General features: G+C 51.7%; 1 protein-coding gene across 2 annotated transcripts; it reads left to right on the plus strand.

Moving 5' to 3' along the window:
• Positions 1 to 1864: 1864 nt before the first annotated feature.
• Positions 1865 to 25515, plus strand: ODAD4 (outer dynein arm docking complex subunit 4). Of its 2 annotated transcripts, XM_060646075.3 has the most exons (12): positions 1865 to 2131; positions 3744 to 3875; positions 4078 to 4228; positions 4922 to 4983; positions 5282 to 5447; positions 6766 to 6990; positions 7163 to 7370; positions 13710 to 13796; positions 15621 to 15817; positions 18109 to 18209; positions 21819 to 21903; positions 24346 to 25515. In XM_060646075.3, the coding sequence occupies exons 1-12, from the start codon at positions 2018 to 2020 to the stop codon at positions 24879 to 24881; spliced, it is 2064 nt and encodes a 687-aa protein (XP_060502058.1). In that variant the 5' UTR covers positions 1865 to 2017; the 3' UTR covers positions 24882 to 25515. The 2 variants fall into 2 exon arrangements, with proteins under 2 accessions (XP_060502058.1, XP_078293276.1); XM_078437150.1 differs by lacking the exons at positions 18109 to 18209; positions 24346 to 25515 and having other exon boundaries at positions 1926 to 2131.
• The last annotated feature ends 564 nt before the right edge of the window (positions 25516 to 26079 follow it).

The raw sequence follows: 26079 nt of genomic DNA on the forward strand, positions 1-26079 counted from the left end.
CCTCCGTGAACACCTGTGGAGCACCGCTCCAGCATGGCAGGGCCTGGGGCTCCAGCTCCCCACCCGAATTGAATCAGCTGGCGGGTCAGGTGGCCCAGCACCACCTCTGATTGTGGGCGTTTTTTTAATATATTTTTTTAATATTTTAAGTTTGTTTTATTTATTTTGAGAGAGTGTGTGTGTGTGCCAGTAGAGGATGGGTAAATAGAGAGGGAGAGAATTCCAAGCCAGATGTGGGGCTCAATTCCATGGACCATGAGATCATGACCTGGGCTGAAATCAAGAGTCTGATGCTTAACCTACTGAGCCACCCAGGTACCCCGGAAACATATTATTTTTTTTTTTTCAACGTTTTTTTTTTTTTTATTTTATTTTTGGGACAGAGAGAGACAGAGCATGAACGGGGGAGGGGCAGAGAGAGAGGGAGACACAGAATCGGAAACAGGCTCCAGGCTCCGAGCCATCAGCCCAGAGCCTGACGCGGGGCTCGAACTCACGGACCGCGAGATCGTGACCTGGCTGAAGTCGGACGCTTAACCGACTGCGCCACCCAGGCGCCCCTATTTTTTATCTTGATATTAAAGACATTCTTGATTATACTTATTTTGAGATAATTGTAGATTCATAGGCAGTTGTAAGAAATAATAAAAAGATTCCAGGTACCCCTCTACCCATTTTCCCCCAATGGTAACACCTTGAAAAACTTGAGCACAGTCAATAACACAACATAAAATAGACGCTGATAGGATTCAGTGATCTTACTCAGATTTCCTCAGTTTTCCATGTATCCATTTGTGTGTACATGTGTGTGGTTAAGACCATCTTTTTACTATTTAAATTTTAACAATGATTTATTTAGCTCCTACTATGTGCCAGACAGTTGACTTTTGGAAATACAAGGTTATGACAAGGCCCCTGCCTTAATGGAGGTCACAATCTCATTGGCTTTGGAAGTTGATGTTTTGTTTTTTTTTATATATACTTTTTTAAAAAGTTTATTTATTTATTTTTGAGAGAGACCAAGACAGTGCAAGTTGGGGGGAGAAAGAGAGAGAGAGAGGAGAGAGAGAGAATCCCAAGCAGGCTCCACACTGCCAGCATGGAGCTGGACACAGGAACCCAAGAACAGCGAGATCATGACCTGAGTTGAAATCAAGAGTCAGACACTCAGCCGACTGAGCCTCAGGGGCCGCTGGAAGTTGACGTTTAAAAAGTAACGTCGCAGGGGTGCCTGATGGCTCAGTCGGTTAAGCCCGGGACGCGTGGTTTTAGCTCAGGTCATGATCTCATGATTGTGAAATGGATCCCAGCGTCACAGTGCTCTGCTCTGACAGTGCAGAGCCTACCTGGGATTCTCTCTCTCTCTCTCTCTCTCTCTCAAAATCAACTTAAAAAAAAAAAAGTAATGTCGCAAAGGCAGGTTGTTTGTTGTAATCTGAAATAATCTAGTCTACCTTGTTGACAGAGAGAGTGAGGGAATGGGGAAAGTCAGGAAAGGCCTCGATCAGACCCTGCCCCTAGCAGGTGCTCAATAAATGGGTTAAAGTAAGGTTCAACCCAACAGTATCTTCCGCTGTCTTTTGCAAATCCTCACATCCTGAATGTGGCCGTACATGGTGCACACATCCTTGCCACGTATGCCTTATCCCTACTTGGAATTCTGCCTCCAATCCTCTTCCCACTTTGCTGGCTGGAAATTCTGGACACGATGCAACTTGGGAGAAAACCGACGGAGCAGGCAACAGTAAACACGGCCTAGCGCAGCCGCCTTGCAGCCACCTTGCAGTCACCAGCCACGCGCTGGTCACGCCCTCACCCAGTGCGCTGCTGGGCCGGCGCATGCGCACGCTGGAAGCGGTTGTCCCGGGGACTCCCGCCCCTAAGGAGCGAGGGGAGGGGCCGGAAGCACCTCTACGCTTCCCGGTTGCTAGGAGACGGGGCTTCTACACGCCACACACAGGTTCTCCGGCTTCTTTTCCTCCCTTTTTCTGCTTCAGCGTCACCGCATGCGGTCACCATGTCGGACCCAGAAGCTGACACCTTGCGAAGCACCTTTCCCTCTTACATGGCGGAAGGCGAGCGGTTGTATCTGTGCGGGGAGTTCTCTAAAGCTGCCCAGAGCTTCAGCAACGTGAGTCGCGCTCTGAACGTACCAATTACCCATCACCCCTTCTAATTCCCGGTGACACTGAGGTTCCCGTGGTGCTGGAGGACCCTATTGTTTCTATGATTCATTTGTGCCTAATTGACGCACTACTGGCACCGCTTGGCCATTTTCTACCAATTCTCACTTGCCTTCTGCTGTTAATAACCATTCTCTGCATTAACAGGGACTTCTACTTTTTGCTGAATGTTTTGTGACTCACTGGCCTCTTTCCACAGAGCAGCCTTTATTACCCTTGGAGGCTGCATGTACGAGTGGTGCAATCTCTGGCACACAGTTGCTCACAGATGGTCAGTATATCACTAGCATTATACATAACCTTAGTATGACTCGATCCACCCCGTCCTACGGTGCTAAGCACAGTATGACCCTATGAGGGAGGTTCTGTTATGAATCCATTTTATGGACGAGGAAACTGATGTAGAAGTGGATTACATGTCCGAGATTCATTGAACTGGCAAGAGAAAGGATTCAAACCCAGGCAGTCAGATTCCAGGACTAGATACTAACCACCATACATACTCCCTCACAAGTAAGCTGTTAGATGTTCTTACCACAATTTCTTTTACAACCAATCCTTCTTATTCCAAAGGGAGTGGCAGGATAGCCCTCTAACCAGTCCCAAGACTCCCCCTAAAGTCAAGCTTCTCCACTGCTACCCAAAGTCTTTTGTCCCTTTGGCTCACCAACCACACCCTAAAACCAGAACTGGTAGGCCAGATGGGTGAAGGGTTGAGTTCAGGATCCCTGCCTCCACCCAGTCTCCTCTTTCAGGATCGCATTCCATCCTAGAGAAGCTCAGGCAGAGTGAAAAGAACACCCTGAGGGAAAATAGCTTTGGTTGAGAAGTAGCCTTCTTCGGGAAAAGCCAGTAGTTGCTTCCTGTAAAAAGTAGGTCTTAGAAAGGTGTGAGTACAGTCTGATGCCTCAGGAAGGACAGTACGTCAAAGCACCTATGATGATTTCAGACAGAAGAGAGGACATGGGGGGAAGTGTTCCATTCTCGCCTTACTCCCCAAATCACAGTTTCAGTTTTGCTGGCATTTTCATCCTGATCTCCTGAAATAGTGATTCCTTCTCAATAAGGGAGTAAAGAAGAGAGAGTTGGGGAATGGATGCCTCAAGTGGCAGGTGTCCTAAAACTCATTTCATTAGCCTTCAGAGTGCTTAGCCTCACAAATGTATTTTGAGTGTAGTGCATCCTTTTGAGGTTTGTAGGTGAACTCAGTAGGTGCAAAAAATTCCTAAGCTTCTGTCACCTGAGTGGACCGGAGGAATCCGAGATGTTTTGGGGGAAATTCCATATATCCACAGAGTGGTATCTGCATCTCTCTCAGCCAGTCGCTTCCACAACAGCTAGTGATTTGACCTTGTCCGAGAGGAGCTACGTGCAGACAGTCAAGTTGGCGGAGCGAAGATCAGTGTTATGCTGCTTCTGGTCTGATCAGATCCAGAGACATGTTTGCTGGCCTGAGGAATCCCCTCGAAGCCCTGGCAGGAGGGTTTGGGAGGCCCTTTCCGGTCCCGCTTCTACCTCGTGCTGCCTGGTGCCTGTCGACCTGGGTGGTTCGTTTCTTAGGCTCTTCACCTTCAGAATGGAGATAAGAACTGCCTGGTTGCCCGGTCCAAATGCTTCCTGAAGATGGGAGAGTTGGAGAAATCCCTGCAGGATGCTGAGGCTTCGCTCCAGGGTGACCCGACTTTCTGTAAGGTGACTTTACGTATGGGTGGGAGGACTTAGGCTAACCAGATTGCCTAGGGTTTGGTGCCGTTTTCTCGCCTTAGGTCACTTATCTAGCTACCTGCCCCTGCATCCCAACCTGGATCCTCAACCCAGGACCCTCCCTGTTCCACCACGCCTAAGTCCCATAAAGCCTTGTCTGTCCACCTCAGTTTGACTTCTCTCATTTCAGGGGATTTTACAAAAGGCTGAGACCTTGTACACCATGGGGGACTTTGAGTTTGCGCTGGTGTTCTATCATCGAGGCTACAAGCTGCGGCCTGACCGAGAATTCAAAGTTGGAATTCAGAAAGCCCAGGAAGCCATCAACAACTCAGTGGGAAGTGAGTGACCATTGGACCTGTGCCCTTATCCAGGGAGGCTCTTGGAATCCTTAGGCTTGGAGATACGAGTGAGCAGCCACCACCAGGCCTGCAGGGAGCATGCTTGGATTTAGCTGCTGCTGATTTTGTTGGAGATTAGGAACTGTCTACCCAGAGGACCAGCTCCTGAGCCACTGTGCTCAGCTCTGCAACTTCTGGTTCTCCTCCAAGCCAGATGAGAAGGCTGTTCACATTAGGCCTGTCTTTGGCCTGGTTTCATAGGGTAGGTTGGGGTTCTGAGCATAGCCTGCCCTAGGACCTGGCCTCCTCTCTTACCACATCTGCACCAAGGACTGGACTTACCTGTCAGGTTGGTGGCAGGTTGGTGGCAGGAGGAGAGCACGAGTTTGCCTCCTTGGGTGGGCGGCAGAGTGTGGAAATGCCTGGGGATAGAGAGCTCCTCCAGTGCTTAAGGACTGCCTTCCTTTGGAAATTTGGCGGCCTTGGCCTTGGGCTAGAGGGGGGTGCCCAGCTCTTAGGAGGCTGTAATTCCTTCCAAGCACCCGGGTACCACTAACCTGCTGGGCTCACTCAGAGCCAGCTTTGCCACAACCTCCACCACCCCCTGCCAAAGGCAGCCATTTCTACCTAAAAGTAGGGGATAGATCATGCCTGAGGGCCTGGCAGACCTGAGCCAGACTTCTCTCCTTGCAGGTCCTTCTTCAATTAAGCTGAAGAACAAAGGGGACGTCTCCTTCTTGAGCAAGCAGGCTGAGGTGAGGGCCTTGGTTCTGACACCACAGCCTGCCCAAGGAGAAGCCCACATGGACCTGAGCAGCACAGGTCTCGGTGGCCTTCTTACCTGGGGACGGTCAGCTCCTGCCCATCACGGGCGGCCATGGGATTCTGCCCCGGCCCCAGAGCGGTCTTGTTCCCAGACTAGACACACTCCGTGGTTCTGGGTGCACAGAGAGGGCCCTGGAGGAGATGTCTGGGATCATGGACTCTGGGGCCATGACTGGGTACTCTGTGATCCCTGTTGAGGCTCTGTCGGGTGTCACTCCATCTTCCCAGAGTATGAAAGCCCAGCAGAAGCCTCATCCCATGAGACACCTCGTACACCACCCCAAGATAGAGTCCAAGCGGAAGGGCTCGTTGAAGAGTGAGAAGATTGTCCGCCAGCTCCTGGGCGAGCTCTACGTGGACAAGGAGTATCTGGAGAAGCTCCTTTTGGATGAAGGTTTCAGACACTTTGTTTGCGACAGGGAACTTGGGGCAGAAGAAATCTGGGACGGGTGCTTAATGCACGAGCGGGAGACAGAGCCTGTCGTGTAACATGAGCCGATATGCTCCTATGGACAGGTTTTCCTAGCGTTCTCATTTACAGATGAGGAAACTCAGGTGCAGAAAGGTTAAGTAACTCACCTAAGGTGGCACATAGGTAAACAGTGGACTTGAATCTTAAGACGTCCAATTGCAGAACCAGTGCTCTTGGCATTATGGTGCCCTGCGAGGGAACACCAGAGATGTGGGTCCTTGGAGGGGCATCCTCTGAGCCTTCAATTTGTACAACGGGCAAAGGAATCTAGCTGGGACTTGCTGGGGGGAATCCCCCAATACTAGTACTCGAGTGTTCTGAAACCTCATCTGGTCTAATCCCCCCTTTTATAGATAAGGAAAGAGAGACCCTGAATGGAGTAACTTGTCCAAGGTGACAAGCAAGTTCATGGCAAAGTTGGCACCAGAGGCTGGCCTCCTAACCTCAGGTCCAGCGCTCTTTCCACCATACTGTGCTGGCGGTGGCAGAAAATAGGGCAGAGCCTTGAAATGAAATGGGAGGGTGGGAGTCTTGCCGTTAGCTGATAAGCCTAAGCAGGATTCATCCTTGAGTCAAATGCCTTTTCTCCAGAACTGACTTCCTGAGGGCATCTGCAGAACGCCCTGCAGGTCTGTGTCTCGAGCAGCTTCGCTGCTGGCCCATCTCTGAAAGAGGCCTGAAAACTTCCTTCCCTCCAGAGGATCTTCTGTGGAGGAAGGGGTAGCCTGAAAGTTATCCCCAAGAAGCCCTGCAGTTTTGCTACCAGCTCTAACCTCGGATCAGGCAGGCGGGCAGAGCCTGGGCACGCCCCCACTCCCCCACCCCGGCTCCCAGCTTGCACTGACCCACTGGCACCTGGGGAATCACTTGGCACTGGTAACCTGGACCAGGTTGTGCATTCATACTTAGTCTTCTCAGAGGACACAACCTGAAATAAGGGAGCCCTGCGGGTTGGGGTCCTTTCAGAAAGCTATCCGCCAGCTGCGCCTTCTGCTAGCTCCTTCTATCTTGCCATAAGAGGCCTGTGCACTGAATTCGGCACCCTGGGAGTGCCTGGAAAGGGGGCTCTGGCCTCACCTGGGTCCACATAGAGCTACTCTGTCACCTATGTGCCCTTGCTTTCTCCAACTCAAAACAGAGAGCCCCACAGGGGCCCCCGCAGCAAGGATCCCCAGCCAAGAGGAGGTAGCTCCCTTACATGCCTGTTCTAGTTGATTTCTCCTCACACCCTTCTCCCCAGACCTGATCAAAGGCACCATCAAGCACGGCCTGACCGTGGAGGACCTCATCATGACAGGCATCAACTACCTGGACACCCGCAGTAACTTCTGGAGACAGCAGAAGCCCATCTATGCCAGGGAGCGGGACCGGAAGCTGATGCAAGAGAAATGGCTGCGAGACCGCAAACGGCAGCCCTCACAGACAGCCCGCTACATCCTCAAAAGCCTCGAGGACATTGACATGTGTGGGTAGTGTTCTTGGAAGGGTGAGGCCTTTGCCGGGCGGTGGAATGCAGCACTGTGGGCTGAGACCCTGGTTTTGCTGGCCTGTGGATGGTATCCCCTGTGGGGAGGTGGGTTCTCCCCTCAGCCTGAGGAGGCTGCTCCCGCCTCCATGTCCCCTGTTCCCCTTCCTAGTGCTGAGCAGCGGCAATGCTGAAGGGAGCCTTCAGAAGGCTGAGAAGGTGCTGAAGAAGGTGCTGGAATGGAACAAAGAGGAGGTGCCCAACAAGGATGAGCTGCTTGGAAACTTGTACAGCTGCATAGGGAACGCCCAGATTGAGCTGGGGCAGATGGTCGCAGCCCTGCAGAGCCACCGGAAGGACCTGGAGATCGCCAAGGAACAGTGAGTGTCCAGGAAAAGCTGAGCGGCTGAGGCCCGTGGGCCTGAAGACGAGGGGGGCAGGGGCTGTGCCTGGCCTTTTGCCAGGACTGCTGGAGGGTGAGCTCCTAGGACCGAGGCTAAGAGGCGGACCTAGACTGTCAGCTTTTTCGCCACAAAGAGGAAGGAAGTGGCCCCAGATGCCAGAAAGCTCCCAGAGGTTTGGCTCTGAGGGGTATTTCTATTCTTTATTTTTTTAAGTTTTTATTTATTTATTTTGAGAGAGCGAGAGAGAGAGAGAGAGAGAGAGAGAGAGGGAATCCCAAGCAGGCCCCACACTGTCAGTGCAGAGCCAGACTCGGGGCTCTATCTCACGAACTGCAAGATCATGACCTGAGCCGAAATCAAGAGTGGGTGGCTTAACCGACTGAGCCACCCAGGTGCCCCAAGGGTATTTCTGTTCTTAAATCATCTCAACAAGCATATATGAACCCCAGACTTGCCACATGTTGCTAGCATTAAGAACACAGCAGTGACCCAAAATAAGGGTCATCTCCCTACAGATGTAAAACAAAAAAATGACATAGCTAATAAATGGTAATTGTGGGACGTGTCACAAAGGAGAAGTACAGGACCCAGTGCTATGAGGAGTATATTCCAGGAGGATAGGACTGGGCCCTGGGGAGCACACTTGGTCTGTGGGAGGACCCTGAAGGAGGCCAATGGAAGCTTGATGCTGGAGAGCACAGAGTATTGCCAGGGGAAGAGTGACCAAGAGGAAGCCAGGCCAAATGGCAGGGGTCAGATCGAGCAGGGTCTTGGAAACTATGGTGCTGACCAAGAGCACGGGGCTCTAGAGTCCACCTCACCTGGGCTTTGGAATTGTACCTCGCAGCCAAAACCGCAGCTGTGGGGCCTTAGGCAAGGGACTTCCCCTGTCCCAGCCGGGTGTCCTCTGTCAATGGGCATAACAGTAGCCCCTTCCTGATAGGGGGGAAGGAAGAAACCATGCAGAAGTCCATGTAAAGATCTCAGGACAATGCCAGGTATCCATAATAGTACGAATACCAGCTATCAGCTCTTCCCAAGACTTGAGGGTCCCTCTCAAGGTGCCATCAGTTTCCAGTCATCCTGAATCTAACCTGTAGAGCCCTCCATGACGTTCCCCTGCTCGGTTCCCATTTGCCCACAGTCTGAGACTCTCTCCCACCTCCCGTTATCCATTTCCGGTCACAGGTCAGGGGCTCGGCTGTCTCTGCCTCCAGCTGCTTCCACACCTCACCTCCAGCGACCTGCATTTCATCCCCCAACCCTTCTAACCCTGTTGACACACTGGCCTTGGCCCCTTGCTGTCTGCAGGTTCAAACCACCTGCCTTCACTTGGCACCCAAGGCCTCTTGTGAACCCACTTCTGCATAGCGCTCCCTGTCACTCCTCCATTTGGGTCAAACCCTATTTCTTCTTCTTCTTTTTCTTCTTCTTCTTCTTCTTCTTCTTCTTCTTCTTCTTCTTCTTCTTCAAAAATCTTTTAATGTTTATTTATTTTTGAAAGAGAGAGAGAGAGAGAAAGAGAGAGAGAGAGAGTGCAAGTGGGGGAGGGGCAGAGAAAGAGGGAGACCCAGAATCTGACGCAGGCTCCAGGCTCTGAGCTGTCAGAACAGAGCCCGACGCGGGGCCCACAAACCATGAGACCATGACCTGAACCGTAGTTGGATGCTCAACCGACTGAGCCACCCCGGCGCCCCTGGGTCAAACCATACTCCTTGAAGGCTCCTGCCTCCCACCCTCTCCTCACTCACCGGAGCCCCATGTGCTATTCGTTCCCAGTTCATCTCTCACTGGCCTTTGCGTGCTGAGCAGAAGTATCCCATAGCGGCTGTTCTGGAAGTAGAAAACAACCCAGCAGCTTTGGAGACAGGGCCGGGTTTGATTCCCAGGTTTGATTCCCGGCTCTGGCACTCCGAGGCTGTGTGGATTTGATTAAGTTGCTCATCTCCTCGGTTTGCTCATCTCTGATGAAGGCATAATAATACCGACTCAGGGACTATGAGGATGAAATGAGATATGTGTTGACAGTGCCGTGAATCCAGCTGTCTCCCAGGCCCTGAGGACTTACTTATTACCTTTGCTTCTCACCACCCCTCCCTCCCGAGCCCCAGGCCCACATAGCCATCCGAATCCCAGGCATTTTCACTTGGGTGTCCCACAGGAATCCCAAATTTAACATGTCCAAAGTGGAACCCCTTATCTTCCTCCCCAACCTCTTGCTCCAGGGTTCTCTGTCTGCAGGGATGGCTCTCTTGGCCACTCAGTCCCCAAGAAGGAGCCCAGGCAGCTTCTCAGATTCCTCCCTCCCTTCCGTGCTCATGCCCAGCCAGCCTACGTCTTGTCTGGGCCTCCTTCTTCCTGTCTCCTCGGTATTTTTCCATTTCCCTCCCACAGCTCAGTCCAGACCCTCCTCATTTCTAGACTGATTCCTCCATCCTGGGTTTCCTGGAGCCCACCTGGCCCTTCTGTGCAAAACAAGTCCAGTCGTGGGTCGGGATGAAGTTCCAGCTCCCAGTTCTGCTCAGCTTGGTCTGCCCTTCCTGACCTGACTTGTCCTGGCCCCAATTGACCTAGTTCTCTCCAGGCCCCTGGGCATCTTGGGCCTCAGCCAGCACCTTGTGGCTCTGTTCCTGCAGCCCCTAAAGAGGACTTCCTTCTCTCTAGCCAGCACTTTCTTTATCAGCTCCCTCCTTCCCAAAACAAAATTTTGTTTATTTAAGACAATTTTTTCAAGTTTATTTGTTTTGAGAGACAGCGAGCATGAGTGAGGGAGGGAGAGAGAGAATCAGAGGCAGGCTTCATGCACTGTCACTGTGGAGCCCAATGTGGGGCTTGATCCTGAAGCGCGAGATCGTGACCTGAGCTGAAATCAGGAGTCCACTGCTTAACCAACTGAGCCACTCAGGCACAGGCACCACCACCCCCTTCAAATTTTAAATGTGTGCCCCCTGGGTGATATAGAAATCCCCCTTTAATGTTCCCTCTCCACACTCCATGTGGATCTTGGCTCCCCTTGGACTTTGGAAGGGACTATCATATATCCCTTTCCCTTTCCAGCAGCTGCCACTTAGTGGGCATGTGATAAATGCACGCCAAGTGGCTAAACAAATAGAGGTGTTCTTCTGATAATGTTAGGCCCTTTTTAACACCCATGAAGGGGCCTCCAGTCTTGTTTGTGAGTTCAGGTCCTCCCTCGTTGTAATCAGCAATGCCCCACATGTGCCTCCCACCTCCAGAGCCTGCCAGCCCTCATTTCTCCCTTCAGACACTCTAGATTGCATGCTTTATCATTGCTATTATTTCTTGTTACACGGTATTATGAATAAGTTAGCATTCATTCATTCATTCATTCATCACACCATAGCAGAGCACCCTCTCTAGAAGGGGGAGGCTGCCATCGGGGGTGCCATCAGAGCAGCAGGTGCACAATGTGGGTGAAGGTCCAAGGAGAGGCAGGTGGGAGCACTGGCGGGAGCTGAGGGGGCCTCGGAGAGGACAGGTCAGCCAAGTGGACCAGCGGAGAGGGAGGAGGGCACCCTAGGTGGAGAGAGAGAAGCAGCAGGGGTGGAAGCTGTGGGGGATGGGGCAGGACCTATGGGGAGTGGCAGTCTAGATCCCATGCTGAAGAGGACTGAGGGCCGAGTCTGTTTTTACACAAGTACTAGTGGGAGTGTGGTACTTGGTCTAGAGCTCTGTGGCACGGAGAGCAGAACTTGGAAGTCCCCCCCTCCTCCCCCACTCCCAGGACCACACCCCCCTCACTTCCCTGGGGTCATCTAGACATGTGGCCTTCTGGCCCCTTTGCGATATATTTACCTGTGTATTTCTGTACATAAGCACATACCTAGGATTCTCAAAACAAAAGCAACTCGTTTTTATGGTTTTTAAAAAGCATGTGCCTTGGAAAGGGTCTCGTCCTTTAAATGGCTCCAGAGAAAGGAATTTCAGCACACAACGTACTTTCTTGCACTGTGTCCCTGTGGGCAGACATGCAGGATGTTCCATTTTTGTCATCATGCACAGCAATACAGTGCAACTCGGTGCTTTTGTGTGCATGTTTCTGCGGGGAGAGCAATGGCCTGATGAGATGTGCATGTTTGAAAGGCAGGCTCTGTTCACACTGGGGAGAATGAGTCCAAGGTGCCAAGTTTCATGGGGGACACAGGAGCCCGCTGGATGGCAGGGCCTTGGGTGAGGACGAGGGAAAGAGTGGGAGGAGATGCTGGGGGTGACGGGAGCATTGGAGGAGGGTTTTCTTATTTTCTTTGTTGGGGAGGAAGTTTTTGACAGATCAGAGTGTTCTTATGGTGGTGATGGTAAAGAACCAATGTAAGGGGAACAATTGTGTTTTTCTTTATGGAAATATCTTACTCTCTTTTTTGTTGTTACAGGAATACTGTACACAATTTAAACAATATGGATAAATAAATAGTTTTCCTCATACTCTCATTTCCCCTGGGTAATCACTGTTAATAGTTAGACTTACATCCTCTCAACTTCTTTTTTTTTATTTAAAAAATAATTTTTTTTAACGTTTATTTATTTTTGAGACAGAGAGAGACAGAGCATGAATGGGGGGAGGGTCAGAGAGAGGGAGACGCAGAATCAGAAGCAGGCTCCAGGTTCTGAGCTGTCGGCACAGAGCCCGACGTGGGGCTCAAACTCATGCACCGAGAGATCACGACCTGAGCCGAAGTCGGACCCTTAACCGACTGAGCCACCCAGGCGCCCACCTCTCAACTTCTTTTAAAAATGCCCATTAAAAAAAATTTTTTTAATGTTTATTTATTTTTGAGAGAGAGAGAGAGAGAGAGAGAGAATAAAGGATGGGCAGAGAGAGAAGGAGACACAAAATCCAAAGCAAGCTCCAGGCTCTGAGCTGTCAGCACAGAGCCCGATGTGGGGCTCGAACCCACGAACCATGAGATCATGACCTGAGCCGAACGCTTAACCAACTGAGCCACCCAGGTGCTCATTTTAGGTGCCAAAAAATGGGCACCTGGGTGGCTCAGTCCATGGAGCATGCAACTCTTGATCTTTGGGTTGAGTTCAAGTCCCACGTTGGGTGTAGAGATTGCTTGAAAATAAAATCTTTAGGGGTGCCTGGGTGACTCAGTCGGTTAAGTATCCGGCTCTGGATTTCAGCTCAGGTCCTGATCTCACAGTTCATGAGTTTGACCCCCACATCGGGCTCTGTGCTGACAGTGTGGAGCCTGCTTGGGATTCTCTCCCTCTCCCTGTCTCTGTCCCTCCCACGCATGCTTGTGCTCTTTGTTTCTCTCTCTCTCTCTCTCAAAGTAAATAAATAAACCTTATTAAAAAAAAAGAGAGAGGAAATCTTTTAAAAAATGCCCACTTTTTATTCATTCACTTCTTTTTTGGTGAGTGAAAATAACACACGCTCATTCTCTTACAGATCTGAAGGGTAGAGTCCTAAGCCATTGTCACTGGGCCAGAACCAATGTGTTGGCAGGGCTGTGCTCCCTCTATAGGCTCTAGGGAGAATCTGTTTCCAGCCTTTTCCACCTTCTACACTTGTACTCCGTGCATTGAGCATAACTCATCCATGGCTCCTTCCTCCATCGTCAGGCCAGGGGCACAGCATCGTGCCTCAGGCCTGCATGTTTATTTTTGGCACAAACAGGGCAATAGACCTAGTATATGCTCCTATAATCTGACTTTTTTTTTAGGTTTATTTATTTAGTTTGAGAGCGAGACAGAGCAAGCAGGGGAGGAGCAGAGAGAAAGAGAGAGAGAGAGAGAGAGAAGAGAGAGAATCCCAAGCAGGCTCCATGCTGGCAGCATGGAGCCTGATTCTGGGCTCGAACTCACAAACTGTGAGATTCATGACCTGAGCCGAAATCAAGAGTCAGATACTTAACCGACTGAGCCACCCGGGTGCCCCTATAATCTGGCTTTTTAACTTAATATGTGAGGGACTTTTTTTTTTTTATACACAAAAATTGCCAGCACTAGGGCACTGGTTTAGATTATTTCTGATGTTTACCATTATAAAGAGTGCTTTAAAGAATGCCCTTCTCCAGGTAAATTCCTAGAAGGGAAATTGCTGCATCAAAGGACATGTGGTAAGCTCTTGAGTGATTATTCTCTGGAAAGATTCCAAAGGTGTTCATTCGTGGCCACAGGGCACGAGAGGGCCTGTGTGCCACAGCCTCTCCTCCTGGATATCATCCCTCCAACCCACCCTACCCGAGTCCTGGAGGCCAGAGGCCCTGTCTTTGCTTCTTTTCAATTCCTACAGCTCGAAGAATGGCCAACTTCTAGTGAACAACTTATTCTGCTTCTTCCCCACAGTGACCTTCCTGATGCTAAGTCAAGAGCCCTTGACAACATCGGCAGGGTTTTTGCCAGAGTTGGGAAATTCCAGCAAGCCATCGACACGTGAGTGCTCAGGGCTGTCCTTGCCCCACCCTCGGGCCAGGATTCCCCACTTCCCACCAGACTCCCAGCCGGGGGCCAGCATGCCAGGCAATGAGGCATCAGAAGACCCAAGTTTGGCTCCAGGCTCTGCTAGGTGACCAGGGGCAAGCCGTTTTGTAAGCTCTGAGGCTCATTTGTTAATTGGCTGGAATAATTTGGAATCTTCTCAAAATTTCCCAGTGACAAGAATCCCCTGCAGTACAGGTATATGAATACCTGTCTCTGCACTGGAAATTCTGATTCTACCGGTCTGGGTTAGAGCCCAAGAACCTGGTTTTAACAAAGCCCTCCAGATGGTTCTCACCTTGGGCAAGTTCAGGAACTGCCTGACCTTGAGGATCTCTTCTGAGGCTCTTCTGTGACTCTGGGAAGTCAACGTGGACTCGCTGGGAAGGGAGGCTGAGTTCTCCAGGTGACCCAATCACTGAAGTGTTGATGTGCAACCCTGGGCCAACAATCTGCTCCAATGGGGCAGCTCAGCCCCGGGGAAACTCCGGAGAGAGCCTGGCCCGCCTGGCGACCAGACTGCATGGAGAGGTTCCATGGGCCCATTCGCTTAGCCCTGAGAGCAGCTGTCCTTCCGGTGCTCAGTGCTGGATCGAAATAGACTCGTTCACCAGGACCCTGTGCTCCAGGCAACTTGGTTTCCTGAATGGCCCCTGGTGTCTATGTGCCAAAAGATGGAGGAGTTTGAGAGTTCACCCATCCATGTGCATCTTTTTATAAGAAAATGTTTTAGGAGCTCTTGGGTGGCTCAGTGCGTTAAATATCAGACTCTTGGTCTCAGCTCAGGTCATGATCTCACGGTCATGAGTTCACACCCTGCATTGGGGTTCTACACCGGGTGTGAAGCCTACTTTAAAAAAAAAAGGAAAGAAAGAAAATGTTTTCTAGTAAATCTGTGCTTATTGTTAAAATATTAATTTGGAAAATATGGAAAAGTAGCAGAAAAACTACTCAATCTCACCCCCCTGGAGACAATGATTAACTCTAATCTTGCTTACTTTATTGAGGTCTCAAGTTTTTTTTACTCTAATCTTTTCTCGGTATTGATTTTGTCTTCTGTATACTTAATGAGATTCTTCAATGTTATTTTTATGTTATTTTTAAAGATAAAAAAAATTTTTTTTATGTTTTATATTTGAGAAAGAGAGAGACAGAGACAGAGACAGCCAGCAGGGGAGGTGCAGAGATGGAGAAAGAATCTGAAGCAGGCTCCAGGCTCCAAGCTGTCAGCACAGAGCCCCATGTGGGGCTCGAACTCATGAACTGTGAGATCATGACCTGAACTGAAGTCAGATGCCCAAGTGACTGAGCCACCCAGGCACCCCTTAAGATTTTTAAAAAATGGTTATTCATTTTTGAGAGAGAGAGAGAGAGAGAGAGAGCATGAGCTGGGGAGGGGCAGAGAAGAGGAAGACACAGAATCCCAAGCAGGCTCCAGGCTCTGAGCTGTCAGCACAGAGCCCGACGTGGGGCCTTGAGATTATGACCTGAGCCGAAGTTGGACAATTAACCCACTGAGCCACCTGGGTGCCCCTATGTTATTTGAAACCCAAGTTTGTAAACATTATCTCCAATTGTATCAGATTCGATTCCGTAAATGTACCAAAATAGCTTTGTTAGTTTGAAAATATCTTAACGCTTATGGCTCCATCCCCGGGTCTGAAAGAGCTGGTAGTTGGAGCACAAGTTCTGTTCTGCCCCGGGAAGGAGCCCTGGCCTCCTGTGGCCGAGTAAAGGGTTTGGGTGGAAAGAGCCGACCCTGGTTCTTCGTGTTCCCAGGTGGGAGGAGAAGATCCCTCTGGCAAAAACCACGCTGGAGAAGACCTGGCTATTCCATGAGATCGGCCGCTGCTACTTGGAGCTGGATCAGGCCTGGCAGGCCCAGCATTACGGGGAGAAGTCCCAGCAGTGTGCTGAGGAAGAAGGGGACATCGAGTGGCAGCTGAACGCCAGCGTTCTGGTGGCACAGGCACAAGGTATGGGCACAGAGAGGACTGCCCTACCTTTCCCAGCCCTCAGGGCCCACTGCCATGCCATGGCCAGAAGCTTTACCGTCAATGTATCCCTGGCCAGGTTAATTTTTTTTAATGTTTATTTGTTTAAAAAAAATTTTTTTAAATGTTTATTTATCTTTGAGAGACAGAGACAGAGCACGAGTGGGGAAGGGGCAGAGAGAGGGAGACACAGAATCTGAAGCAGGCTCCAGGCTCTGAGCTGTCAGCACAGAACCCGACACGGGGCTTAAATTCACATACCGTGAGATCATGACCTGAGCCGAAATCAGATGCGCAACTGACTAAGCCACCCAGGTGCCCCTTAGTCTGGCCAGGTTAATTCTGACTCGGAGGGTGGACGATAAACCCCTCCGTTTTGCCCAGCGTGTGGTAAGTGCCTTCTTTAAGCTAGGCTCAGATAGAGCTCGGGGCACCCCGGAAGCTGGCCCTGCCGTTGAAGAGCTCGGCCACAGACCAGCATAGCACTGTGCCATCGTCAGAAGAGCGCCACTTCCCCCAGCCCTGGTGCTCTGTGCACATGCATTCTAGCACTTACTCACCATGTGAGCCAATGATGAAGGTGTTATCTTCCTCATTTTGCAGACAGTGGGTGGGAGGGGTAGGGGTAAACGAGGCACTGAGTGGTTCAGCAGGTTGCTGAGGGACCTTTACAGAGTAACGGAAGTATTCTGAAAGTGGGTCATGGGGATCATCCCACGCCTCCATAAAGTTGCCAAGAATCACTGAACTGTGTACTTACAAATGGTGCGCTTTATAATATGATAGTCACATCTCAATGAAGTCGTAAAAAGCAAGCCAGCAAGGGGCAGGGGTGAGGAGGAATAGATGAAACAAGATCGGTGGTAGCTTGATCGTTGTTGAAGCTGGGTGAGTAGTGGGGGCTCATCAAACTACTCCATCTACTTCGTGTATATTTGAAATATTTCATAACACAAAGTTGAAAAAGAAATGGCTGCAGGTCACGGGTTAGGACGCAATGAAGCCGCGACCAGAGCTCAGTGCCTGCCCCAGGTGAGCAGCTGATCCCCAGTAAGGAGGGAAATGCAGCGGGTGCTATAATCAAGGGCATCATCATTCACTCACTCGTACTGCAAATACTTCCTTGGCACCTTCTAGGCACCAAGTTGGGCATACAGTAGGGATGACCACTGGTAACCGTTTCCTGCCTTCATGTCCAAGGAAGTCACTTTTAAGCAGAAACCTGAAGGATGAGAAGGCACCAGCTGCTCCAAGAGCTGAGGACAGAGCTTTCCAGCCAAAAGGACAGCATTTAGAAGCATTTAGGAGTTCGGCTGATTTAAGAAGCTGGGGGAGACCAGTTCCAGCTGGAGCCCCTGGGGGCCGGGGGTGGGGGTGATGAGGGGCAGATCCACAGGGCCTCATGGGCCTCATTTACAAATCAGATTCTTCCCTAAAAATATAGGTAGAAACTTCCAGTGGAAGCTTTAAACTGGGGGAAGGTGTGATGACTGGAGCTTTTCCTAGAACTCTTTCCTTTTCTTAGGAGGTCATGGTATAAGCTCAAGGGGAAATGCAGTGTACCCATCAGAGCTGACATTGCCCTGAGTCGACTCTCGACTCTCGACTCTTGACTCACTTGCCCCCGAGGGCCGCTGGGCCCCTCTCAGCTTCCCCACTCTGGGATGGAAAAAATCAGATGCAGCCACCTGGGAGCCACCGAGTTCTAGAGGCCGTGCAGCCCTGCCGGCAGAGCTTGGGCTTTGGGCATTCCAGGCTCAGAACCTTGGGGAGTTGGCCAGTCAGTCAGGGACTGGGTTCCAGCTCCAGCACTAACGAGCTGGGTGAGTGAGCTCAGACAGCGCCACTTCCTCTCTGGGTTCAGATAGCGCAGGTGCAGGGGCTGGACTCCAGCTGCTGGCCCGTGGGTCGCATCCAGCCTTTTGATATTTCCGTGGCCTTCGCAGCGTTTTTGCACAATTTTAATGAACATTTTTAAAATATGGATTTCCACTTCTGGAACAATCTTAAGTTGGGAGAAGATGGGGTTGTCCCACTGCCCTGGAGTTTCCTCTCTGACCTCTCTGAATGGCCTGCTGTCCAAGACTCAGGCTCCTAGGTTCTGGTCCTTAGTGGTGAGATGGCCCAGGAAGGTGATGGAAAGGGTGGTGCTGGCCAGTGATGCTGCCTGAGGCCTGGGGCTTCTCACTGACCCCGGAAGCAGCCAGGCAGCTGCACTGTGCAACACACAGTGTCACAATCTACCTGTGCCGTGCCTCCTCCCTGCTTTCCAGTCAAGCTGAGAGACTTCGAGTCGGCTGTGAGCAACTTTGAGAAGGCCCTGGAGAGAGCGAAGCTGGTTCATAACAATGAGGCGCAGCAAGCCATCATCAGCGTGAGCTGCCCACCCCCCTGGGCCCTGGCTGTGGGAAGGGGTGGGTGGGTCTCAGCCCCTAAGCCCCTCAGCCCCTCAGTTAGCCAGTCCACAGGTATTTATTACCCACCAACTGCAGGCCACATTCTAGGAGGGATAGTGGCTTTCGAATGCTTGCTACTGACGTCAGTTTATTCAGCAACCCCGATACTCTTCTTTCTTTCTTTTTTTTAAAGTTTATTTATTTTTAAGAGAGAGTATGAGTGGGGCAGGGGCAGAGAGAGAGGGAGACAGAGGATCTCAAGCAGGCTCCACGCTGACAGCTGAGAGCCTGATGCGGGGCTCGAACTCACGAACCGTGAGATTGTGACCTGAACCGAAGGCAGACGCTTAGCGCCCCTATTTCTATTTGAAATAAACAATAGAGGGGCACCTGGGTGGCTCAGTCGGTTAAGCGTCCGACTTCGGCTCAGGACATGATCTCACAGCTCGTGAATTTGAGCCCTGCGTTGGGCTCTGTGCTGACAGCTCAGAGCCTGGAGCCTGCTTCAGATTCTGTCTCTCTGTCTCTCTCTCTCTCTCTCCCTCTCTGTCCCTTCCCTGCTCTGCTCTCTCTCTCAAAAATAAACATTAAAAAAAACTTTTTTTAATTGAAGTAAATAACAGAAACGAACGTTTTACAAAACCTATTTCCCATTACTATGTATGTTGATATTTCCTATCATATTCTCTTACAGTTTTCATTTTTTCTTTAATGCTGGTTGAAATCTTCTCAGTTGATTTTGGGACTTAACAGTTTGTAAAATGCTGCCTCCTCCAGGAGACAACAAGAAATACAGTGTGACAGCCTCCCACGCCTAGACCCGCACTGCTCACTCTCATTAAGGCGGCCGCCTGCCACATGCTATTTAGATTAAAACGCATTAAGAGTAACTAAAATGTAAAATTCAGTTTCTCAGTCACACGAGCCACATTTCAAATGCTCAGTAGCCACGTGTGGCTTGCAGGTTCCACATAGCGCAGATCTAGAGGATTCTCACGGTGGTGGAAATTTCTGTTGGATAGTGCCGGCCTAGACTGCAAGCTTCAGGACACAGAGACCAGAGGGGAATCCAGGGAAGCCTGCAGGTGCATCAGGCTGGCCACTGCTCCCAGAACCACTCCAGGCAAATACACACCCTTAGTAGGGTCTGCGCACCGGCAACACAGGCAGTTTGGCATGAATCCCCTGGCCTCCCCACCTCCCACTGCCCGCCTAAGCTGCCCCGTGTTGAAACTCCAGAGCTACGACCAGCAAGCACCTGTCTGGACCCCAGTAAGCATCTGCTGGTGTGAATTAAGCAGGGCCCCTGTCCCGGGGCACCTAGGTGGCCCAGTTGGTTGAACGTCTGACTCTCGATCTGAGCTCAGGTTTTTTATGTATGTATGTATGTATGTATGTATGTATGTATGTTTATTCTCTAGAGAGAGAGAGAGAAAGACAGAGTGTGACTGGGGTTGGGGCAGGGAGAAGCAGAGACACAGAATCTGAAGCAGGCTCCAGGCTCTGAGCTGTCGGCACAGAGCCTCGATGCAGGGCTCAAATTCACAAGCCGCGAGATCATGACCTGAAGTCAGACGCTCAACTAACTGAGCCACCCAGGCACTCCTATCTCAGCTCAGGTCTTGATCTCAGGGTGTGAGTTCAAGCCCCAAGTTGGGCTCCATGCTGGGCATGGAGCTTACTTAACAACAACAACAACAAAAAGCAGGGCTTTGTCCTTGGGGAGCTTGCCCCCGTGGTCAGGAGAGGCCAGGCATGGTAACTAGGGGTACCACGAAGGGCATGGGTGGCCTTAGGGACCAGACTGAAGGTTCAGGCACTCGCGAAAGGGAGCAGGGACCCTGGGAAGTGACAGCCAAGGATGCTGCAGTTGGAGGCAGGCCTCATTCTGGGCTTCGAAGGACCAGGACAGCAGGGTTTGGCTGGGCTGAGAAGGGGTGAGGGCTCTGAAGGCACAGGAGGCCATGGGCACTGAGGAGTCTGTGGGAGGCAGAGAAGAGGTCCTGGGACTGGGTACACGGGGTGGCTCACTGTGGTAGGAGTAGGGCCAGAGGACCCTAGACGGTCAGTGGACGAGCTTTGACTCGAAGGGCTGGGAATGGCAGAGGAGAGACCTGATATACTCGGTTTTTTAGGACGTGAGCTCGTGGTTTGTGAGGACCCTGGTGGGACTACCCCTTTCCTGTCAGGGGGAGATTGCTCCCAAGAGAGTCCACCATGAGGCAGTCTGTGCCCTCCCTTCACCTGTCCCAGGGCAGCTCAGGCCCATCATACCGCTGTCTTCTTCCTCTGTTGGGGGGTCAACTCCCCAAATGTGCACCTTGCCCTCCAGAGGAAGAGCTCTCCAGTCACACTCATGATTTCTCCCACTTGATGTCCTTCTGTGCGATTGCCCTGCAGATGGAGCTTGACAGTTCAGTCCAGTAAATATTTGCGGACCACTAGCTGGCTCTGAGCTGCCCAGCCCAAAGGTGACAGCTATGGTCCTGGCCCTCGGGAAGCTTGCTGTCAGTGGGAAGGTTAAGACAAAAATCCCTATTCTTGACCAGTGCTGCAGGGACCAGGGGATCTGGAGTGAGAGAGCCCAGGGCGGGAGGCAGGGCTGGGCTTTCCCATCTTGGAGGGTCTGGGGTCGCCTTGAAGGCAGGGTAGTGTTTTGAAAATGAGAGGCACGGGGAAGTCTCGGCCCTAGGTGACACCTCAGGAGACCAGGTCCCTGCCGCCTCACCTTCCTGGACTGGCAGCCCTGGGCAGGAATGTGTACTAGTGGGCAGACCAACGCTGAACAGGAGCATCCAGGCCCGTGGTCTTTCTGCGGATGGTTCCCACGTGCTTACTGCTGCTCTGCCCGCAACAACACGCACACAGGCTGAGGCCCAGGCCCCTGGGGGAGCTGCAGATGCCCCGGAAGCCCCTCTGAAGACAGGCCAGCACCCCAGCCCCACCCCCGGTGTGTTTCTGAGGCCTCTCCATGGCTCACTGCCTTGCTGAGTGCTTAGAGGCTTTCCACTCTACACTGGCTGAAGCCAAAAGAAGCTTTTGGTAAGGAGGTCAGAATGAGCAGAGACAGCTCCCAAATACACAGCTCAGCCCAAGGGAGGTGAAGTCCGAGTTCCCCGCAGTTGTATCCCCTGTATCCCCTGTTCCCCGCAGTAAGTATCCCCTGCCACTTAGTGTGGGTAATTCCAAGTCCGGAAGTCTAAATTAGCCCCAGGGCAGGAGTCTACAGAGGAGCCAGGGGACAAGGGAGGGTGGCAAGGCTGGTGCAGAGCCTTGCCTGCTGGGGAGGGGGCCTGGGTGGAGAAAGGGAGCTGCTGGTGCCAACAGGGGTTAAGAGAGTTCACCGGGGGGGCACCTGGGTGGCTCAGTTGGTTAAGCGTCTGACTTCAGCTCAGGTCATGATCTCACAGTTCGTGGGTTCGAGCCCCGCGTCGGGCTCTATGCTGACAGCTCAGAGCCTGGAGCCTGTTTCAGATTCTGTGTCTCCCTCTCTCTCTGCCCCTCCCCTGCTCACACTCTGTCTCTGTCTCAAGAATAAATAAACATTAAAAAAAAAAAAGAGTTCACCGGCTCCTCTCCACCCACAGGCCTTGGATGATGCCAACAAGGGTATCATTGAAGAGCTGAAGAAAACGAACTACAGGGAGACACTGAAAGAAAAGAGGGAGAAAGGTGAGTGCCAGGAGGTAGCTTCAGGATTCTCTTCTGCCTTCTTTTCTGTCAGTCCTCCGCCGCACTTTCCAGCAGCTCCTCCAGTGCCAGGTTGGCACGGCCCACTGAGCATTCTGGCTGCGGTGCCCCCCCTCCCTCTGCAAACCCCAGGCCTTCCCTGAGGCAGGAGAGGCGGGCGGTCCAGCCCATCTGGGTGGGGGGGGGGGGTCAGAGCCCACACCGTGTTCCCCGAGAGTCCAGCCCTGTATTTCTCCAGTTGATTCATCAGATATTTGTTAAACACTTGCCATGCACTGGGAAGGTGTGGGATTTGGGGGAGACAGAGGCTCAGCCCCTGCCCCAGAGGAGCCCACAGCCCGGGGGCGAAGTCAGGCGATTTGAGTTGTCAGCAAATGGGCTCCTGCGGAGCAAGCACTACTGACCGGGAGGCATCGCTCTTCTGTGGGCACCAGCAGAGAACTCCGGCTGTCTCTGGGGAGAGCGGGAAGGTTCCAAAGAGGAAGAATCATCTGCTTTAGGCTCCAAAAGATGCCCAAGGGCTTTCTAGGCATGAGGAGGAAGGGGGAGGGCACTTCTGGTGGGAAATAGCAGGGGCGAACACACAGCGGCAGAATGACAGCAGCTTACGCTGTAAGCACACTTACACTTTGGGGGCTCTTCCTGCATTCCCGCACAGGGTTAAGCATCAGACAGGAAGGATCTGGCTCAGTCCTCACACCTTAGGAGTAGCTACTGGTTATTTTGGGGAGGCAGTGGAGGCTGAGTGAGGTTGGGTAACCTGCCTGGGTCACACAGCAGTCTGACTTGGAGCCACACTGTCCCCTGCTGCATCACACTGCTCTCCTGGCTGGCATGTTAAGGCAGGGACCAGGTGAGGGCACGCAGGAGTCCGGCCTCCAGGGAAGCCTCGAAAACCCCCCCTTGAAACCCCCCCCCTCGCCCATCCCCCAGCTCTAGGAAGGATTGAGGGAAGAGGAGGTGGCTGGAACCCCAGGCCCCACGGTAGTCAGCAGGGATGGGCCCCAGGGGGGTGGGGTGATGAAAGAGGCTGTTCTGCATTCAGTGCTTCCTGTGTGCCAGGCCGTCCTCTAAGGGCTTGATGTGAGCTGACTCTCCTGATCCCTTCGAGAACACTATGAAATAAGTATTACTGCTTTTATGGATGAGGACACAGAGGCAGAAGGGTTCAAGTCCCACCGTGGCTTTCAGTCTCAGGCAGCCTGGCCCAGAACCCATACTTCTACCCACTTTCTGCCTCCCCCTCTGTGGTGGTGTATCATTGCAGCTCCATCGCAGTGACACGTAGCCAGGTCTGCGCTCCGTGTCCCCAGGAGGACAGAGCCCCCTCCAGACACCAAGGCTGAAGTCCTCCAGTAGCAGCAGCAGGAAGCTGGGTGTGAGGTTTCTGGGCACCCAAGCAGCCAGATCACAGCCCTTTATTATCCAGAGCCTGCCATATGGTGGCTGGATCTCCCCAGGGAGGGAATCTGCCCCTGCTCCCACAGGCCCTTAGAGCTGCTCTCAGAAGCCGCAGGGGCAATCGATGTGAAGAGATACAGCAGGGAAAGGGGAGATGCACCTTGCAGCTTCCCATCCCCTTGGCGGGCCACGGCCACGTGCCGGGGAAGGTATCCTGAAAACCCATTGGGAAGGCCCTGGGGCCAGCGGCCGGGTACTGCTTGGCACTTCCCTCCGGGAACAGCAGGCGGCAGCATTGCACATGTCTTCACCACCAAATGAAGGCCTTTTCCCTGCTGTGAACTTTGGGTATTGGGGTGGGGGTGGGGCGGAGGGGGGGGGTGGCGTACTTGTAGGCATCTTAGAGACCAGGGGCTTCCAGAAAGAGAATATGGAGGAACTCAGGAGGGGATTGTGACTTTTCTCTGTAGCTCATAAAAACGGGGCAAGGATCACTTTGGTCGTAAACATAGCTCTCCAGCTGAACTTCCTGCTAACAGTCTGCTCATATTTTGATAGGGAACCTCCCAATAAATGATGAATGTGTTTCCCAGGGACAAAGAGAAATGCAGAATAAGGGTGCTGGAGAAAAGAACCCCTCTGTGATTTTCCAGTTCCTATGTTATTTTTAGTAGGGAAAGAGAATGTGCTCCGAGGGCAGACCGTCCTGGGTTCAAATTCTGGTCCTGCCATTTATTTATCTGCAGTGTGACCACTGGCTGTGATTTCTGTCATCAGTCTCGGGTCCTTTGCAAACTTGAATCACTGACACTATGCAATTCCATGACAACCGAATGGTATCACCTCTGTAGCTCACACGATGTCTGGAACAGGGCTGGCGCTCAGGAAACAATGATCCCCTTTCTCTGCTTTTGGAAAGGCGTGCTATCTCTCAGAAGCACAGGCCCCTATAGGTTGAGGTTCACCCAGGCCCAGAGATGAACAAACTTTTACTTTTCTTCCCTCCTATTTCCTGTTTTTCAGAAGAGGCCATTGCATTGGAAAATAAGATCATGATGGTAAGGGAGAAGGAAACAATGAGAAGAGAAAGAAACGAGCCTGAGAAGGTGATGAAGCATTGGGAACGAGAGCCAATTGAGAACGAGAAAGAGACAGAAGACAAGTTGTCTCAGGAGATTCTGAGGATCACAGCAACTGGACAAGAAGAAAACGGGCAGAGAGAAGTAGGGGGAGCCCGTTCCTTTCAGAGAACAGGGCTGGGAGCCACGGGGCAAGATTCAAGAGACGTTGCCAAGAAAGCATCCAGAGAAGCAGGCGCAGAAAGAGCGGGAAATGTGAGCAGAAGGGAATCGAGAGAAATTTACAGGAGGCCTTCAGAGCTGGACCAGAAACTCTCAGGGGACTTAAGTGGAAAGGAGTCGGAGGGACTGGAGAGGAAAGTTTCAGAAGCCAGCAGAAAAGAGTCAGAAGTAGAGCAAAGGGAACTGGGAGGAACAGCAGAAATGACCACAGCAGAAGATGCTGAAGAAATGGAAAAAGACAAAAAAGCAGATGAATGAAGCAGTCAGCAGCTGGCATTAGAATCAGGGGGCTTGTGTTCCCAGGGGCTGTGGGGATCTTAAACTGGACTTTCGAGCTGAGATTTGTCTTTAACGGGAGAACATGGGGCCTAGGCTCCGCAGGTCACTTCTGCCTAATTCTGTTACTGTTTTCCCTTTAAATAGATACCTTTCATTCTTACAAACCCCGAGTCTGTCATTTAGCCTCCCTCCTCTCCCACAAGAGCCTTAGAGAACGAATAACCCAGCTCAACCCAGCTCAAGGTACCGTATTCCAAGCGAAACTCTGACCTGACCCTGACCAGGTGACAAAACAGACCCCAAGCAAGGGCTGACCCAGAGCGTGTTCAAGGTGGGACAGGTGGTCCTCTCCCCCAAGCCCTGTCCAAGGACCGCATGGAAGAAATGAGAGAGGTGCTAAGAAGAAAGGGTTTCAGGAGGGTGAAGAAACAGGTAAGCTCCAAGGAACCAGGCTAACTTAAAGACGGGAATAGAGGTATGTCTGCCCAGGCACCGGCCATCTGTTCATCTTGCTGAGTGCCTACTGTGTTCAGGGCACTGTGGGAGGCTTTATGGAAGAAATAATGATGGGACAGCCTCAGCCGTCACAGTGAGGAAGCCCTACTTGTAAACCCTGAAGCCTGGAAGGCAGAAAGAAGTGAATGCTGGCACTGACAGGGGCACTGTGTTCTAGAAACCCAGCTGGAGAAAGTTCCTGCCCAAGTGCAGGGAGCAGCCCCAAGTAGGAGTGGCAGCTCGCCTGCACCTGCACCACTTCCGGGCGGCATGGTCAGGTAAATCAGGCTCCCGCAAGCTTGTTTCCTCCTCTGTAGAATGGGTATCTGTCTCCCGGGTTGGTGTGAGGCTTCTAGGGGTGCTTAGCAACAGCACTTGGTACACGGGAAGCTCTCAAAAATCCAACCGAGCTTTCAGTGGCTTCCCAGAGGTGGTGGTGGCTGAACAGCTACCTCAGGGGATAAGCTAGGATTTCACTACGTTATCCATCTGTCCCTTGGCTATTGCCATCCTTGTTCCATTTCTGCAGTCCTTGTAGGCGTTAGGGCTGACGTGACGCTAGCTAGGACCAGGCCCCGACTAGGGTGAGGCGAGTGAGGCATTTCAGATGCAATTTTTCATAAGGTGCCAAGAAACTCAGTAAGCGACATAACAGTATTTTAACATAATATTGTAAAACACA

This window comes from Panthera onca, chromosome E1 (genome assembly GCF_046562875.1).
Source record: "Panthera onca isolate mPanOnc1 chromosome E1, mPanOnc1 haplotype 2, whole genome shotgun sequence".
Lineage (NCBI taxonomy): Eukaryota > Metazoa > Chordata > Mammalia > Carnivora > Felidae > Panthera > Panthera onca.